Source organism: Trachemys scripta, chromosome 3 (assembly GCF_013100865.1).
Source record: "Trachemys scripta elegans isolate TJP31775 chromosome 3, CAS_Tse_1.0, whole genome shotgun sequence".
In the NCBI taxonomy this organism is placed as follows: domain Eukaryota; kingdom Metazoa; phylum Chordata; order Testudines; family Emydidae; genus Trachemys; species Trachemys scripta.
The window spans coordinates 10,904,461-10,924,155 of record NC_048300.1 but is presented as its reverse complement, the minus strand read 5'-3'; the positions used below and the strand labels follow the sequence as shown (position 1 = coordinate 10,924,155).

Here is a 19,695-nt window from a genome sequence, read left to right as displayed (position 1 = left end):
TGACTGTATTGTTGCAGTGTAACTAGATGGGTTTGCTTTAAGTTTTGTTTTAGTCAAGTAGGAAGAAAGGCATGTTGAGTGGTAAACGGCATCCTTAGCAATCAAATCTTCCACAGATATTCTGCTCAATGTGTCGTCATCTCCTCCTTGAAGTGCTGCCTCCCTTCGATTGGTTGCTGTCGCAAGTGTTTTTATTTTATGAAGTTTCTTGTATTTCTTGTGTGTTTGTTCTCAATCGAACACTGGAACAGGATCAATCACTGAAGGATGTGCTTGCTCTGGTGGCTATAGAAGCAGGTGAATATGATGCTTTCTGATCAGATTAAGAGTCTGTCTTTTTTTCCTGGGTTCAATACAGCTCTGATGTACCAAATTTGACTTGCTGATGTATTTATGAAAGTAACCCACGTGATAGAAAACTCATCCAGTAGCCATTGCTGACTTCTGCTGCCAGCATCACAGAATTCTGTCTAGCACCAGTGGCTTTTGGCAGTTTTGCAGTCTTTGGATTTGCTGGGCAAATAACACGTTTCAAAGTTGGTGAACAGTCTTTTTCTCTTTGATGTAAGCTTTAGAGGATTTGTATCCTCTATGTTTTCATATATTGTAACTTCCCTGCAGAGATAAAATTCGCAAAGTATGTTGTTAGCATTATCACCACTGCTACCACCATTTTGTACACATATACAGACTTGTGCTAATTTAGATATTAATTCCTTAATATATGGAGATATACCTATCTCATAGAACTGGAAGGGACCCTGAAAGGTCATTGAGTCCAGCCCCCTGCCTTCCCTAGTAGAACCAAGTACTGATTTTTGCTCTAGATTCCTAAGAGGCCCCTTCAAGAATTGAACTCACAACGCTGGGTTTAGCAGGCCAATGCTCAAGCCACTGAGCTCTCCCCGATCCCTCTCCCTGATCTATATGTTAATATCAAAATTGCCATTTTGGTTTAGTGAGCACTTTGACTGAAGCCCAGTGAGACGTTGTGTATTGTCATCTCTAACACTAATACTGTGCATAAGTGTCACCATTAGCGCGAGACTGATCTGGTCATCACATTTCAATTGAAAAACATAGAAGATTATTATAATCACTTGTGAGGTACTTTGACCATTAAGAATATGCCAAGTCGAAGCATTTCATGTTAATATGTTGCAAAATGTTGATATTTCCCCATCTTTGCCACATACTAAGCAGCTTCATCATTAAAAAAAAAAAATACCGGCCCTACAAAACCAATACAAATCTTTGAATAGATTGTCCTGTGATAGCTTTGACCAATAAACACAAACGTATGGTGTAGAAATTAACTTAAACTGTAAAAACTGAAGTCAGTCATGCTATTGTGTTTCTGGCACTGCAATAAATGACAGTTTCTCTTTTTGGGTAGTATTGTTTCACCTTGCCTACGGGCTCATGGTACCACTTGACAGCTCCACATCAGATCTCAATGTCAAGCAAAGATAAAATCAGCTTTTCAAATGACATAGAGTGTGGGGATGTGTAGGGTGGGTATATTCAACTCCAAAAATACAGCCCTTTTTGGAGAATTGCCTCGTGCCGACAGTGAACGCTAATAGACTAATGTGCAAAGTTTTCCATCTCTGATATGCAAGGCAAAAGGTCAGTCCTGGAAATGCAATTACACTGTAAAATGTGTAGCCGTAGAAGTTAGCTGAATGCAGAACAGCTTCCAATAAAATTGGGTTCTACCATAAATAAATGAAAACAACCTGCTTACTTAGCTTTAAGGACTCAATCTTACTAACAGGAGTATTCAGTAAGCAGTTTTCTTTTTATGGAAGCAGCATCTCTTATAAACAGAGGCAATATAAATCCAAGCGTTTAATATTGTACAGCACATGTATGCGCACACACACACAAACGTGCACATTTTATCTCTTCATACATTTTCAGCCATGCATTTTTGAAAACAGACCGTTACTGCTAAATGTTGTATAAACAGAAAGCTGATTTACAGATGTGTCAGATAGAGGGCAGCAATTTGAGACCCTTCACTAGAAAAAAGCCCCAGGAGTGCGGAGGGTAGTCAGAAGACTTTGTAGCCTTCAGCCCTCTTAGAAAATCCCTGCAGACGAGGCTGAGGGTGTAGCCAAAGAAGGCAAATTTGGACATAGCCAGAGGGCAGAACGTAGCCACAGGACCCCCCAGTCCAGCCACAAAACTACCCGTCTGCAGGAGTGGGAGAAAGCAATGAATGAATGCCAGTGTAGCCATATTTGAGCTGTCATCCCAGCTTTCTTCCTGGCTCAGCCAGTGGAGGACAACATGCTGTTAGAGGCAGGTAAGCAGTTAAGGAGCCAGAGTTCCCAGGGAGTGGGAGAATGGGGCATGTCAAGGACATTTTCTTACATGATACATTCTCCAGCCAGGCTTTTGGAGAGGATGTTCAACCAAGTACTCCTCAGAGCTCAAGTAGAGAGATTCCTGCAGGTGTTCGGTAGCTTGATGATGCCACTTACATTCATATAGGCCTATTTTGGCCTAGATTTCAGTGAGTTTCCTCCTTTCCACGTGCATGCTTTGGTGAGATGGCTTCTCCCATAGAGGCTATTTATCCATTTGACGTTCCCCTGGTGTTATCTGGACTGGTGATCTGCTAGCTCACTCCAATCCTTGACTCTGGGAGCCAGCCTGCTCCTGCTCTGCTGTGAGAACCCCCACTCCTGGGCTGTTCACGCACAGCCTCTAGCATGTAAGCTGCTCTTGGATTGTGCAACTGAAACTAGCCAATATCTCCAGTCCCAGACACAACCCTAGGAACCACCGTCTTAGAATCATAGAATATCAGGGTTGGAAGGGACCTCAGGACGTCATCTAGTCCAACCCCCTGCTCAAAGCAGGACTAATCCGCAGACCCCTAAATGGCCCCCTCAAGGATTGAACTCACAACCCTGGGTTTAGCAGGCCAATGCTCAAACCACTGAGCAATCCCTCCCCGCACTGGTCTTACAGTGTCCAGTTATGCCTGCTGTACACTGCAAACTTATATGAGTTCATCAATTTAACAAAGAAATGTATATGTACCAGGCTTGTTATCCCAAAGGGAGTCTTTGACATGCTTCAAGCCAAACGCACTGCTTCAGGTAAAATAAACAAACAGATTTATTAACTACAATGATAGATTTTAAGTGATTATAAATCAAACAAGTCAGATTTGGTCAAATGAAATAAAAGCAAAATGCATTCTAAGCATCTTAACACTTTCAGTGCCCTTACAACCTTAGATGCTTCTCACCACAGGCTGGCTGGTTGCTTTTCAGCCAGGCTCGCCCCTTTGATCAGCGCTTTAGCCGCTTGGTGTGGTGTCTGTAGATGTAGGTGGAAGAGAGAGAAAGAGCATGGCAAACATCTCTCCCCTTTATCATGTTATTTCTTCCCTCTTGGCCCCTTCTTCCCCCCCCCCCCCCTTCAGAGTTAGGTGAGCATTATCCCAAACTGACCAAAGGAAGCGGGTGACTCATTTGAGAGTCCAACAGATCCTTTGTTGCTGCCTAGGCCAGTGTCCTTTGTTCCTGTGAGGCTGGGATGGGTTTGTTCCATACATGCCCTGATGAGGTGTGAACTGCCCCTCTGCTCTTGGAGAGTTTAGCCTGGGCCTGTTTTAAGCCATAAGGACACAGTTTCAGCCTCATAACTATATACATGAAATTGCCACTTATAACATTACTATAACAACAATGCTCAGTGCATCATGAGCCTTCCGAAGACGCCCGACATGACAAACTTTGCATTGGATATCGCACAATCATATTATAAGGATGAACATGGGGGTGCAGTGTATTCCCCCGAGGTACAGAACATCACACCATTGCAGTGTAAATTACCTTTAAGAGCACTTTACACAAGTATAGAGGAGGGGGAAAAGGCCCTGTCTTGGCAGGCAACAAAGGCATGGTTTTCAATCACGTTAGCTCAGTTGCGTTAGTTTGACATGCTTGAAAAGCTTGTTAAGACTCAGGCTAACAAATCTGAAGGCATTTTAGCTGGCCATGTTGTTGTCTGGCCTCCTTCTTAAGAAGATTTTGCATTTAAGTTAAGCTAATGTTCTTGAGTTAATAAGATTGAAAACCACACACTTCTTTTGCCCATCAAGACATGGCCAGATGGAGCCTTAGGTCAGGGTTGCCTCAAAAGTTACACTTCAGTACCATTAAATATGCAAGTGACTTGCCTTTCAGGATATGTTGCTCCCAATGGAAGTGCTGTTTTCATTATTATTGTCCTAGAATACCACCATGGTAGCATGTGGGTTTTCCACAGTGAACTTAATCCAAACAATCCCACATGCACATGGGTGCAGCAAAACCCACTCCAGGACTGAGTGAATGGCCTAAGTGTAGATGCATTTCAACCTCCTCAGGGCTGTTCTCCACCAGCTTGTGGGGAGAACAACATATTTGTGCATGGAGTCACAGTGAGCACTCAATAGTAAATGGAGGCAGCACAAGTGGAGAACTAGACTACCACTATTCTGTGTCATCAGAGCTAAATTTTAAACCAAATATACATAACGCTACCTAGGCTTTAGGATTTTTACTTGAATTTAAAATCAGGTCTGCCTAACAGCCTCATACTGGTTATGTGAGTGGAATTTTAATATATATTAAAACAAAGACACAACTAGAGTTGTCCAGAAAAATGACAATACCATTTCACAACTTCTGCGGTTTCTAAATTTGGTTTTTGTTCCACATTGGAATGAAACCAAAACCTTTGGAAGGTTTCCTCAAAGTACAACTTGGTCATAACATCCATTTTCAGATCAGGTTTTTCCATCTCGCTCTCATGCTCTCTCTCCCTTTAGAAAGTCCACCTTTCACCTGAGAAACCATCCTGTTGAAACTTCCATGGGTATAAGGGTTCGTGAAACATTTCAGTTCTGACACGACAACATTTTTCAATGAAAAATCATTTAGTTGAAAAGTTTCCAATGAGCTGTATAAACTCATGGAATGTGTAAGGCTATGCAAGGGCACAGTTAAATATGAGAGACTGGAGTTTTCAAAGGAACCTACAGGACTTCCAGTGGATTTTGGCACCCAACTCCTTGAGGTTCATTGGGCACATGGGTAAGATTCAGGGACACTAAGAAAAAGAGGAACGTTGACACAACACAAAAGAAAATGAGCAGAATGCCTTTAGACAGTCACAGCAGCAGCAATGCTTCAGCCCATGAGGCAAGACACTGACTGTTGGGGCAACCACATGTTGGTGTTGGACAACCAAATCTGAAATCTACGCTGACTGTGGAAAAGTGATGTGGAAAGTAAATTTCCCAGCCTGGCCTCAGGTGTAATTTTAAATGTCTTTCAGCATTACCAAGTAGTTGTTTGGGTATTGTGATAGTCAATGAGTTGATATTGACTTAATGTAAGAGCCCAAACTAGTTTATAGTGGTTCTCAAACTTCTTTGATTGCGTACCCCTTCTTTGTATCCGTAGTCGCTTACGCCCCCCACCCCCGCAAGTACATATACCACCGCCCAGTTCTGAGGGCAGAGTGGAGAGCAGTGACTGCTGGCCAGGCGCCCAGCTCTGAAGGCAGCACTCCGCCAGCAGCAGCACAGAGATAAGGGTGACAATGTGAAAAGTGATGTTCAATATCGCTTTTCACAGCAGACTTAGCGCCCCATTGCCGCCCTTACTTACTTCTGCGCTGCTGCTGCCACCCTGGGGCTGATAGCCGGAGCGCGGCTGCAGGAGTTGCAGGGGGAGTGCCTGAGCCCAAGTGGCGGGGCTCTGGTTGTCAGCTCTGGGGTGGTGGGGCTCTGGGTGTCCCCTTTATCCCTGCCTCCCGAGTGTGCACGACCCTTATACATGAGCCCCAGACATCTGGAGCTGACAGCCGGAGCTCTTAAAAAAAAAAAAAAGCACACAGTTCGTGCCTCCCTTGACACATTCCCATGCCTCCCTTGGGAGGCTCCCCCCCCATAATTTGAGAACCGCTGGTTTATAGTGACTGGAGAGGCATATTGACCTCAGCTTTGGGTTTTGTATACTCACTGAGATGTTTCTTTCTATTCCAATATACCACACTTCTTTAATACAGTGTAACAAGGCCATTTAGTTGTCATGATGTTGGTAAAAGAAAGTTCTATGTTCTTCACTAGATACTTAATTGATATAAATACAACAGCGTTTCATAAATTGGCAAATTTTACAGTGTTTTTCGTAACTCAACAAGTAAATATGAGAGAATGTTGACACCACAGGCGCTACTCTACAGATCTCTGATATTCACATCATGTCTCTGTTTCAAGTCGTGATGGCAACTGCCATCTATATTTGGATGATTTGACCAAAAATAAGGAAATACTTTTACTCTGGGTTTTATGTGCCCCTTAGAGTAATATTTGATCAACCCTTTAAAGCATTTATCACCTCTACATCTAGGAAGTTATATATCTATACATGGAAGTTTCAGGCAAGCTTAATAATAGTGGTGCTACCAGCCCTGCCTATAATTCTACGCTCTTTGTCAATTTCTAAAGCACAAATCAGCTTCATTTTAAGCAGTTTATAGGTATTAATGCAATTCCAGTACAGTAAGTCCATAACAGTGCCTATTCGCCATTCATGTTGTTTAATTGCATTATTTATTGTTAGATAAAATTATCGGATTTTGGGTTCTGTGCCCAAGTTTCCAAGGAAGTTCCGAAAAGGAAATCTCTTGTTGGAACACCATACTGGATGGCACCGGAGGTGATATCCAGACTGCCTTATGGAACTGAGGTAAGCATAACAAGTGCATTGTTCCCTGCTGCAGTGTCCGGCTGATGCAACCGCTTCCTCACAAAACAAGTACAATTTTAAGTGACTTCATCGCTCACTGTGTAGAGATGTATAGTTTTGATTATGTTTAATACAGTAAAAAAACATGCACTAAATTGTAATCACTGCATGTGCAATAAAGTAGCAATAGACGGTACCTCAAAGCAGCGACATGATACAGGGACGTGTCATAAAACGTGAATCCCTGGGGATGCGCTCAAACAGTAATAAATAGAATTTATGTTTAGAATGTTATACAACGCAGCCTCTATGTGTATTTTTAGCTTAGGTGATATAATTAAAGGGAATTGCCATCATTTTCTCATTAACGAATGCATTGTAATACTCTTTTCACTTACGCCAGGGGGCTGATTTTCAAACACGGGCATGTGCAATTACATGTAGAGCCCTGTACGGTTACAAATTCATACCCGCGGATGTGGATATCCACTGATATAAATCGGTATCCACGGAACCACAGGGCTCTCCCAGGAACTACAGTGGCGAAAGGAGCAGAACGTGGGGCCAGCCTGGCTGAACTGCCCTCAGCCCCGCCCCCTGCCCCACCCCCGTCCCTTCCACGGAACTGTCTGCCTCTCCTGTCTGTGCACCGTTTGAACACACTAGCATGACCATGGACAGCTGCGGGTAAGACTGGTGCCTGCCCCAGTGGGCGGGGGTGGGGATGGTACAGCTGCACCAGAGGAGCTGCCGGCGCAGGGCGCTGGCTCCTGGAAGCGGCGGCCCCACGTACTGCTCCGTTTGCTGCTGCGGTTCCCACAAGAGCCCTGCGGTTCCGCAGATACCGATTGATAGCCGTGGATATCCGCATCCGCGGGTATAAATCTGTCTCCATGCAGGGCTCTAAGTACATGTACAAAAATGCAAGCCTAACTGTGCATGCTGTATGCACGTTTAGTTACCACCCTTGCACCTGTGACTCAAGCATTGGCATGTATAAACGGCCAGTTACACGGGTCACTTGCCATTCGTGTTGTTGCTTTGGTTTGGTCATTATTTGTAGTGCGATTGAGCCCTGAACCTAAACCAGGACCCCACTGTGCTGGACGTGTTACAAACACAACAAGAAGATGGTCCCGGACTCCAAAGGACTAACACTGGGTGCAGTTAGCCAGATTGTGATCAGGGTGGGATTTTTACAAATGCCCAGCATTGTCCTCACTCTGCTCAGTGGTAACGAGCTAAGCCAGGGTTGAGCGGTTTTGAAAATCCCACTCACATTTCACACGCATTGCAACTAATTGCATCCACTCATGCCCTACTTTCCACTCAGAACATAAACTAGACAGTGTTTTACTCTCTCTCCAACTTTCTTGCCATTTCTTAACAAATGGGGATTTCCTCCCATAAACGTCTGATGTCAGGTGCTGATCTTTCCATGCCCTTCTGCAGAATCTGACTGATTCTTCATAGGAGGGCCCATTATACCAAGCTGTAGACGAGGGGTCTCAAAGTTCCGGCCTGTGGGCCATCTGTGGCCCAAGAATCTCCCCACTGCAGCCCGCGGAGAAGAGACGCATTCAGACATGTTGCCGGCTCTGTCTGCTGCAGGCACCGCCCCCCGCAGCTCCCATTGGCTGGGGGAGAGGGACAGAGATACTATCACTAGTCGCCAGGCAGAGTCAGCCATGGAGGCAACGTCACTTTTTACCACAATGAATATAGACAAGTCAAAATACCAAACACAACTATCTGATGCACACCTTGCTGCAATCCTGAAGGTTTCAACTGCTCGGTCACTGAGGCCAAACATCAACAAACTGACAGAATTGAAGCATTGCCAGGTGTCTGGCAAATACTAAAAACTCTCTGGCAGGCGAAGAGTTGTATAAAGTTGTATGACAGTTTTATTATTTCTAAGAAATTCGAAATAAAAAATACAATATAAACATTTTATTTTCTGAACACCATCTTCAGTGACATTATTGGCCCACTGGGAGGATTTGAGGACTGGCACTGGCCCTTAGGTAAATTGAGTGTGAGACCCCTGCTGTAGACAATCTAGGTGAAGTCAGAAGCACTTCATGGCTGACCGTGATCCTTAACTGTCTAGATGTCGGTGAAGAAGTCAGAAAATTGCAAAATGAAGTGTGCAAAAACCTCAGTCTGAAGGTTCTGTAGGTTCATGCCTGAAGAAAATGCTGAGTTATGTAGGAGGTTTACTTGGATAGCGATAAACTCCTACAGAGGAATAATAAGGAGGTTTAGGATTAGGTCCCAAATGAAAATGAATAACCAGTACATAACACACAGAATAAAAGATAATTGTTAATGCTCTTCTGCACTGGGCTCGAATGATGGAAGGGCAGTTTCACCCATGACCTTTCCTGTGGTCTGGTCTGCAGACTTCAGCTTTGAAAATTTGTCCTTCAGTTGTATATTTTATCTTCCCTGGTCCTTCAGGGCAGAAAATTTCAACAGATCCTACGTATATGCAGTTATGATTTAGCTGTGGACTTATTTTAAAGAACTTGGCAATTCTTCCTGAGCCATTCTTCATGCACCATATGGCTGTTGTCTGACAAACAGGCATTTCTATGATGGCTAGACCGTGCAGTCAGACTTTCAGAGTTACAGCTCATCAGGATTTCTGAAGAACTGATGAAAAAACCTCCCATCTGGTTGCGAGGGCTTGGGGCGGGGTGTGGGGGGAATAGAATCTAGTGCAAAGCTCTCAAAACATTATACTTCCACACTATCATTTGTGATCCAATGTATGAAAGAAAATAACCTGTATGTTATTTTCCCACTTGGATGCTTATGTAGAAATATTTAACAATTATAGAAGATTTCTGATTAACCCTAATTTTTGTCTGTTACTGTGAATGAGGGAGGATAGTTCTCTCAAATTAAGCACCACCGCAACATGGGTTACATTTACTTTCAAAGAGGCTGCAATTCATCTCAAAGTATGGTCAACTCACCCATTAAGATGAGTAGCAGTGACAATTTCTGTGACTCAGGGAACTATTTTGAGAACTGCCAAACTGTCAGGTGAATAGACCATTCATAGCTTCTATTGGGGGACCTTCAGATGAGACTAGAAAGGAGTTGGCTGTACAGACTCACAGGTGTTATGTGATGTTATAACCCATTTGTTACTGAGTCACAGGATTTCAGAACTGGAGATCACTATGGATTTATCAAAAAAATTATTCCTTTCTCTGAGTAATGACAGTGACTCACAGTTTCCCATCCAAAGAAGTGACTTTTAACACTCTCTTTTTTTACTCCACATGGTAGTAGGGTTTAGCATATTTTTATTTGATGTTATATTATCTATGATAACAGCTAAGATGAAGACATAACTGATGCACACAAGCCGGGAAATGAGTCATGCTTTAAAGCTGTAAGCAAGAGGCTGTATCTACCCATAATGCAGAGTGGGACAAATTCTGTTCTACGTTAGAGCGGTGTAAAACCAGAAAAATGCCACTGTCATCTCTGTTACTCTGGATTTACTGCATGTAACTGAGAGCCAACTCTGGCCCACTGTGTGTGGCGCTCAGTACACAAATGGTACGGGGCCCGATGGTCATTGATGCCAAGGGTAGGCCTAGACTCAGAGCTGGAGGAATGATCCCACAGCTCGCATAGACATACCCACACTAGCGCTCGCTCAGCTAGTATGCTAAAAATGGTTGTGTAGCCACTGGCAGTGGTGAGCAGCAGCGCGGGTTAGCTACCCCAAGTACATACCCACGAGCTTCAGGTGGGTCTACACTCAGCATGGCTAGCCCAGGTCCCCACTCACCGTTGCCCATGCTACAGTGGCTACACTACCGTTTTTAGCACGCTAGTTCAATGCGAGCTAGAGCAAGTATGTCTATACAAGCTTTGGAATCAAACCCATGTTTAGACATACCCTTTGGCCGCTTTACACTATTCAAGCAGTGTAGAGGGGCTTTAAAATGTGCCTAAGGTATTTATTCCACTTTAAACCCCCTTTACACTGCCAGTAGCATTAATTTAAATGAGAATCAGGCCCATTATTATTCAATACGGAGCTTAGTAGGCTTAAAATAGCTGGTTTTGTGGCAGTTAAATTATACTCTGCTCTTCCAATATTCTCATAAACATACAGTGTTCTAGATGCTCTATAGGACAGATCTTCAGCTGCTGTAAATCAGCGTTTTTCCATTGCAGTCAATGGCCCTTATTTGGATCTGACACATACTAGTGCAAATCTGGCCCATGCTGGTGGAAATCTTTATTGGCCTCAATCAACTTTGCTGATTTGCACCAGCTGAGAATCTGGCCCATAATTTATTGCGAATTCCTTTCAGTCTATGCTTTTTTCTCAGTAGCAAAATGTATTAACAGTGGGTAAAAAGCTAGCAGCCATCTCAACGGAGCATCCGTTTTTAAGCAGAAGGTCCCATTGAAACAAACAGAACATACTGCATAAAAAGCAACGGTATTATAGGGCGGGGAAGACTGAACATCTCAAAATGCTCATCCTTGTATATGTGTTTGTCTATTAGTTGCACAGTTCAACAACTGTTGGTGCATTGCAGGTGGATATCTGGTCACTTGGTATCATGGTAATAGAAATGATAGATGGAGAACCACCTTATTTCAATGAGCCACCGCTCCAAGCAATGCGCAGAATCCGAGATAACTTACCCCCACGAGTGAAGGACATACATAAGGTGAGCATGCTCATGTTTATATGGAGTCATGCACATATTAAGGTCAACCAAATCCATAACCTAATCATGATGGCTAGCTTGTGACTTCAGGCACATCCCTGAGCATTGGGTGGTGCATAAACTGGGTATAGTAGTATTCTGTGGGGCTATACCAAGAGTAGATTACTACCCACTCCATCCTGTGCTGGCTTAGTTACTCTGGACACTGAATTGGGAGGGGGATAGGCTGGAATCGAAGCTCCATTCATTCGCCACCTCTGCCCACCCACCAACTCTGGGGCTAGAGTAAGTGGGTGAGCAGCCCTATGTATTTCTCCACATCCAAACTCAAACTCCAAGTGGCCTGTGAAGGGGAGTCCTACTCCTTTGCATGGCCTGATAGAGTCAGCATTTGGCCCTCAGTAATAAGAAAAACTGACCAGGCTTAGTGCTGTGCTAATTCATTTTATACCGAGTCATGTTAAGTGCCATGTTCTGATCTCTTTCCCCACTCACGCCACATGACTTCTTAATGTACTCATATAGGGAAGATAAGTGCCCTTTCAGTCCTATATATGTACTAACTGTAATTCCTGCCGCAATTCTGCGTGCTCTTAACCTATATTTCAATTGACTTTCCAGCAAAGCTGGTTTGAAAAGCCACTCAGGCGTGGCAAGTTACTTACTTTGTCTGCTTTTCATAACGTCAATGTGATGTTGCAGGTTTCCTCAGTGCTCCGCGGGTTCTTAGATCTGATGTTGGTGAGGGAGCCCTCCCAGAGAGCAACAGCACAAGAACTATTAAGACATCCGTTTTTGAAACTGGCAGGCCCTCCTTCTTGTATTGTGCCACTCATGAGGCAATACAGGCACCGTTGAATTCAGTGAATTTTCAGGAGGCGGCGCGTACAGAAGTTGGAGAAAGACTTGCCAAGGAATCCAGAGCTTGTGTGGAAACCATGGGGAAGTGCAACACTACAGAAATTTATCAGAGTCAGAACAGCTCTATGGAAATAATACAGTGTACAAAACAATGAGGTGCTCTCCTGGGTTATAAAGGACTTGTGACGTTCCTTCGCCACTAAATCAAACAGTCATCTGTTGGCTTCTAGCACTGTCGCATGAAGCACGTTTTCCACAGGTAGTCATCTCTTAGCCTTTCAGCCATCAAAGCAGATGGACTCAATTACACATGTGGTTGTGGGGGAGGGGGCGAAAGATAATAGATTATAGCACAACCGGGATAAAACACCAGAATTTTATTGAAAAAGTAAACGCTATGACACTTCTATTTCAGAAGAACACTTTTCTGGCAAAAAAAAAGCACTTTTGATCTCAATCATAGCAGTGTAATGTATTTTGAAATGAATTTGTAATTTTCTGTATAGTACTTTTTTGATAATTTACAGTACTTTGATGTCATGTACCCATCGTGCTAGTTGAAGTAATAAGAGGAACTTAGCAAGCGTTTGAACAAAACCTTTCCTACTTTTTTATCCCTTTTGAAGACAGGAAAAAAAAAAAAAAAAAACCTTTAGGAACTTAGAATGTTGGCAGATTTTCCAGGAATTTAAATAACAGACACAGAGATGGGTGCAGACAGTACTGATAAAAATGATGCTTTTCCCATCACACCACTGAAATTATAGTTTTAAAGATTTGAACATTTCTGGAATCACTAGATCGGATGAGATGATTACAGTCACACAATAGAAAGAAGTGCTTATGTTGAATGTTATAAATTATGAGGTTTTGTTTCATATCATTATTTTCAGAGCCATGTATCTTAGTACATCAAACTCACGTACATCTGTTCAAGAGATGGTTAATGAGAAAGGATCATCTACTAGCAATATGGCAGATTTTTCATTTAGTCTATACTGACCTCGTTATCACAAAATAATCCCCATTATTTATATCATGTGTCAGAAGTCAGAAATTGACTGTAGAGGTCAAGTTACCAAGCGGGTATTTTCCAAATTTCAAACAGACTGTTGTAATAATGTTATGATGTGTTTTCCATATAGAAAAAGTTGTGCTGCTGTGTAGACCTTTCTGAATGTTGATAGAACAGTTGACTACTACAATAAATTTTGTGTTGCTTGTTGGATGAACTTGCATGTTAATTGTAGGCCTAAGTAGATTTGCCTTTAAAATTTTTAGAAGTGTGTCATGATTATTTCAATTATAAATAAATTTTATTTATTAATGATTAGTTCATTTTAATTATGCATAATACAAAAGCCATGTCTTTTCCAAATCGTTTTTTCTTACTGACCTCACTTTGCTATACGATGATAAACATCAATAATCCAGTTTTGTGGAAACACTCTGATTAGTTTGTTTCTTATTATGGAATTTTGTTGTGAATAAGTTGTTCATTATTTATTGTAGTAAAATATAAACAAAACCCACAGCTCTGGCATGCTGCTGAGCTGAACTTTCTGAGTTTTCTTCTCAGAAAGAGATTTTGCCAATGGCAAAGAAGAGCCTTCATTTTTATACCATAAAAAAGTTAGAGCAAACAAGAGAAACAAAATCAAACAAGAATGTTACATGTTTAGTAAATCCTCTACAATTTGCATATCATGACATGTTTCTTTCTTAGATTAATATTAAGTTTGCATATTTTAACTTTGCAAAATATACCTAGTCCTGTGTGTGGTCTTGAGCTCTATTAATTCTCTTTGAAGTCAGTGGGAACTGAGGACACTCGACATCTCAAAGAATGGAGCTCGTAGGGCCTAGATCTGCACTCTTTATTAAGGTGAAAAGGGTCTCCGAAAAGGCTGTCTCAGATTGCTGGACTGGGTCTGAAGAGAACATGCCACACCCTGGTGTCGCCAAGCAACTGATAGTCGGTAACAGCCTTCCTTGACTGGAGAGCTCTGGTTGTTTGAATCCCAGCATTTCTTACAAACCATGAGGGTGAAGATTAGAATTATGCCTCCATGTTTACTGCTCCCCCCACCATTTGCAATGGGAGTGTTGCCTGAATCTCACCCACAGAATCTTTGTGTACAAGACACTATGAAATTAAGTCTACAAAAAGAGAAAACGCTCATATTCTGTGGTCTTGACAACTCAGGAAAAATGCTACATCAATAAAGACAATAATATACAATTAGAACCATTATATTAGCCACAAAATTCAAACTTTTAATCATCTTTGAATAAAATAATGGTTTTGAGATTCAGCACATTTTAAACAGTACAAGTGGAGAATTTTGTGTAATTTTCTAATCACTAGATATTTTTAAACAGTATTCATCGAGTTTACTAAAAGTTATTGTCAGCTGAAAAAGTTTTGTGAGCTCCAGCTACTGGTGGAAAAAAATCCACATGCAAATAAAAACTTAAATGTTTGCATTTTTCTTGTGTTTTTCCTGCCTCTTCTGTGTTTCCCTGCGTTCAAAATGCTGAGCAATATTTCCTTTGCAAGAGAGAGTGGTTCTTTTTAAAGTTCTGTTGACTTCATCCTCTAGTAATTTATGAGAGCTATCAGTATGAAGGGGCACTTGAATAAAAAAATGTATAAACGGACTTGTCCATTTTCTTTCAAGCTAGGCAACTCAGAAGGCAGACAATGATGGAGGATTAAAACAGAGAATGTGCAGGGCCTGTATGGAGTTCTGATGACTGAGTTGTTCTGAAGGGATAATAAAAAAAAGAAAACAAAATACAAAGACAAACATTTTAATATCAAGGTCAGTAAATTTCAGCATTAATTTGTATTGGAAACTTCCGCTCAATTGCAACATGTATCTGCAGTTATTAGTCTGACTGTTTTTAAAGATGCTGTAACAGGGTCCTTCTGTGGGCCCACCTTTTTTAGTTGATTCCCCTAAAGCCTATAAGGAAAAGTTCATAGAGCTCTGCTGACGCCCTGTGGCAGATGTAGCTTGTAAACTCCACCCTAGACAGAAGAGAGATTGGAGTGGCCTTTGACACAGAGGAATCTAAACTGAGGCTGAGCAGATCCAAAGAGGAATCATATGAGCTTGCGGAGGCTTCAGTTTGTTGTTTATCATATTAACTTGTTAATAAAACCAAACCCCAGAAATAGGATGAGTTTTGACCCTGTGCCGCTGGTATTGACTGTGTATGGGAGCAACTTTGGAATAACATCTTTTCCCATAGTGCTACGAACCCGATTAGGCTCCATGTTGGACTCATCTTTAATAACCTCAGGTGAAATTCTGCCCTTGACTGAAGTTCATGGGAGTTTTGCCATTGACGTCAATGGGAACAGAATTTCACTCCTGGTCTGGGAGTCTGTTGGATTACAGATAAAACCATTCACCACCGCTCTCTTACCGAAAGCTACTGAGCTACTCTCTCAGCACGCCTAGATAAATACAGTGTCTTGTGCTTTGCCGGTGTAATTTACTAGGCTGTGCGCATGATATTTCAAGAATGAGAAGGTACCTTCCAACTGTAACATTCCAGTGGTAACATATCCAAATGACAAGAAAGGTAGCATGATGCACCTCAGCACCTGTTATTGTCAATGAGTTACTTTATTGGCTGACGTCATTGCTGTCTCTGCATAAGCACCTAAAGATCTAGAATGAATTACGAGAAATAAACAAGAAGAGAAATGAATGAATTCTGAATATAAGGGACATCACAATAATGTTCAGTGCAAATCAGGAAGAAAAATAAAAAATGTCATAGGTTAGAATTAATAGTTGTTCCAGATGAGTCAGCTGATACATGCAAATCTAAACTGACAAGCAAGGTTGAAAGACTAAATGCTAGATTGAAAACCTTTGGAAGACAGAAAAATCAAGCTTAATCTGCTTAAACAATACAATTTCAGAGGAGTGTACTGCTAACCATTACATATAGTGAAGAGCAGACATGGTGAAGCAGAAAGTATAAAGTGGACTACACAATATGAAAGAGCACTTCCTTAGCATTTCATGCAAATGGAAGAAAACAAATGGATGAGACTGAACCCCAAGGTGAAAGATATGTCAGTGATTGCAGTTAAGTAGAAATGAGCTAAGCATGTCACAAAAAGAAGAGCCAGGAAGACAGACTGGAAATACAGGTAGATGCATACCAATGGGTGGTAAGTTCAGCATGGCCCCCTAGCATCCACATGTACAGCTACATCAGAGGTGGCCCCACGTGTAAGAATGCATGAGTCCTGTAGCTGTGCAAGCAGGGAGGATTCTTGTGTGCAAGACGATCACAGTCCGGTCAAGTGTGTCCAAAGGGGTTTATGGACTGGCTATCCCCTCCTTTCAGATTCCAGCATCAGCCGCATAAAATGAGCTCGCTACAAAAGAGAATCAGCCTTTTGATTAGCAAGGCTGTCAGATACTGCTCTCAGCGACACCAGCAGAAATCTGAAGGGACATCATTGTCCTTGAAAGACTGAGGTAGATTAATAAGCATGTGAATGAGAGCAGAACCTAGCCCACTGCTTCTAATGGTCCTGTAGGAGACTGGGCCAGGCAACAATAAATGTCTACTATGTAGATTTCTTGCTAGAGCTTAATCCCAGCCCTACGGTTACATTCCTGTGTAGGAGCGATCCATCCAGGCTTCCCTCATTCCCAATATGATCTCACCATAGGTATGAATTGTGCCTATTGGCTTGAGAGATTCATAACCCACCAGGGGATCAATGGGGCCCTCAGAGTCAAGTATTTCATTGGTTAGTGCTTCTCCTCTTCTTCCCTCCTTTTGGTCACGCTCTTGCTTTGTCTATCTTCTCCGTTCTTGTCTCTATCTCTCTCTCTCTCACACACACACACACACACACACACACACACACACACACTTACTTTCCTTCTCTATTTCCCTCCATTTTCTCTTCTGGCTCTTTCCCCCTTTCCTTCCCTCGCCTCCATTCCCAGCACTTGGATTAGCTTAGAGGAGAGAGAAGGCCAGAACACGGCTGCACAAGGAGGAGGCAGGCGCTTGGCTCCGGTGCTATGCCTGTGCAGTTATGTCTGAGCCCTGGCTGCAGTGTGGAAGCCTGACTGGAGCCAGTTTCACACTGCAGCTGCTGCTTCTGGAGGGCGGGGGAGTACTGCATAGACACATGATTGGAATAGAAAGCAAAGGCACAGACAGAATGGTGCTTTTCTGTTGGCGCTCTGGCAGGGGGCTCCTGGTGCATCATCTGCCCCTACCGCCTCTGGGTGCCTGGAGCCATCTCTGCTGAAATGGACTGTAAAAAAGACAAATGACAGCTCAGGGGCTCGTTTGGCATCTGCCTGTTTTCTTTTCGCACTTGGATGTAAAATCACTGAGCAGATGTTTGCAGCTTTACGCCCATTCCTGGCTGGAAGAGTGACAACAACAAGGAAGGCAAAGGCAGAGGAGACATGCAGAGAAAAGCAGCGAGAACAGGCGAGCATCTCAGCACCAGGGAACGGTTCCATTAATATAAAAAGGGGTGAGCGCAGCGGCAAATGCTGCTGCATCTACGGTAGAGAAAAGGGTAGGTGAAATCATTCCCTTCAGCGCTTCCATCTGCTAGAGCTAGCAGGGGCTTTGGGGCTTTCAGGCCAGGCTAGAGTCTGATTAGAAAAAGGGTCTTTCCCATTCTACTTATACACAGAAACAGTCTCAGCTCTTCATCTTGCTCCTCTCCATCAGGGGTATACGTAGCTGTGCTGCTAGAATTTCCCATGGCGAATTCTGGTGACTTAGAGGGTACATCAACAACCAGCTTCCGTGATTCTAAGTCAGATCCTGCCTCTAATGGTGGTGGCACAAACCCAGAGCACCTGCACTTGAAGTTTGAAAGCCCAAAGACCAAAGCTTTATCACAGTAAGAGCTGTCACTTCTCTTCCTGCAGACATGGGGGAAAATAAGACCTGAGTGTGACTAACATTAATGACACTGACTGGACCACGTTGCAGTTCAGCTGTTCACTATGGTCATCTTTAGCATACTGCTGTGGAATGAAACCTTTGGGTAGGTGATACTCTTGAGTGGGTCTAGCTTTCCTTTCCAAGAGATCCCAAAAGCACATTTTTGGGCAGTTGCTTGTCTGCTTCAAGTGACCTCTTGCATGGAGTGCTACATTTCGCTCTCATCTGCTCAACATACCTGCAAGGCTGCTCAGAGACATAGAGACTTGATTTAGGCTGTGGTGCTGTCAGACGGTGGCTGATGTCTGCTTCATCAGAACTAGACAGTGTGAGCTCTTTGCTTTCCCAGTGTCAGACTGAGATTAGGATGTGGACAAGGTTGTTCTGCACCAGCTGTCGTGTCCAAGTGTGGCTGCGCACCTGTTATTTAGTATTAGGTGCCTATTATCCCACACCAGCACTGACTTCTTATTTTCAAGGTGCTGGCTTCATCTTTAGAACCTTTAGTTCCAGGCGAGATATGAGATTGTCTTGCCACAAGCCTTTTGGTGCACCACAGCCGTTTAGGTTAGCTGGGGCATTCAAGCTAGAATCTGTAGATTGAGTTGCGTGCGTCTTGTGGGACGGGGAGCTTTCAGTGGGGTACCCTCAAGTCTGTAAGTCACTTCCTCAGCTAATCCTAGAGAGCTTGGCTTTTTTGAGCTTTAGGGCACAGTGCAAGGTCTGTCCCTCTTCTCCGGATTTTGCCTGCAGGGAGGGCAAGTGGGGTTGGTTTTGGTTTTAGACTTGCCTGTTTCTGTCAATGGCCTGGTTCTCCAGTGCCCTGCGCCTCGTGTAAGTTCTTTGCAGTGCTGCAAAGTGGACGGAAAAGGCTCCTATTATTCGGATTTTGCAGGGGTGTCAATGAGTGCACACACAACGTGCAAGGCAGTGGAAAATCAGGCCCGGTGTTATTTTCACTATGTGCATGAATCCCAGGATAGCTAACTGGGATCACTTATGAAAGGGCCAGAATCTTCCACTCTTCCTGTGAACAGCACCTTACTTCATGACTAGCCTCATTCATATCGGTGAAGCTGTTGAAGAAGTAAGGTGCTAGTCAATGTACGAGAGGCAGAATCTAGCCCTTAATATAAATAAATAAATAAGGGCTTGATTCTCCTTAAAGTGGGTGTATTTTATATATGTAACGTACACCTCTTTAAGGCCCCTTTATACTTCCAGGGGGGTATAAAGAGGCACAAGAACATAAGAACGGCCATACTGGGTCAGACCAAAAGTCCATCTAGCCCAGTATCCTGTCTTCCAACAGCAGTCAATGTCAGGTTCCCCAGAGGGACTGAACAGAGCAGGTAAGTGATCCATCCCCTGTCGCCCATTCCCAGCTTCTGGTAAACACAGGCCAG

The 19,695-nt window shown here is 43.1% G+C and overlaps 1 protein-coding gene across 9 annotated transcripts in view; it reads left to right on the top strand.

Annotated features, from left to right (window-relative positions):
* PAK5 (p21 (RAC1) activated kinase 5) overlaps positions 1-14,817 on the top strand; it is a 177,283-nt gene extending 162,466 nt beyond the window's left edge. For all 9 annotated transcript variants that reach the window (XM_034764118.1, XM_034764109.1, XM_034764114.1 and 6 more), the window contains 3 exons: positions 6,636-6,761; positions 11,339-11,473; positions 12,176-14,817. In XM_034764118.1, coding sequence (XP_034620009.1) covers positions 6,636-6,761; positions 11,339-11,473; positions 12,176-12,331 — 417 coding nt within the window. In that variant the 3' untranslated portion in view covers positions 12,332-14,817. The remainder of the gene's footprint in view (positions 1-6,635; positions 6,762-11,338; positions 11,474-12,175) is intronic.
* The last annotated feature ends 4,878 nt before the right edge of the window (positions 14,818-19,695 follow it).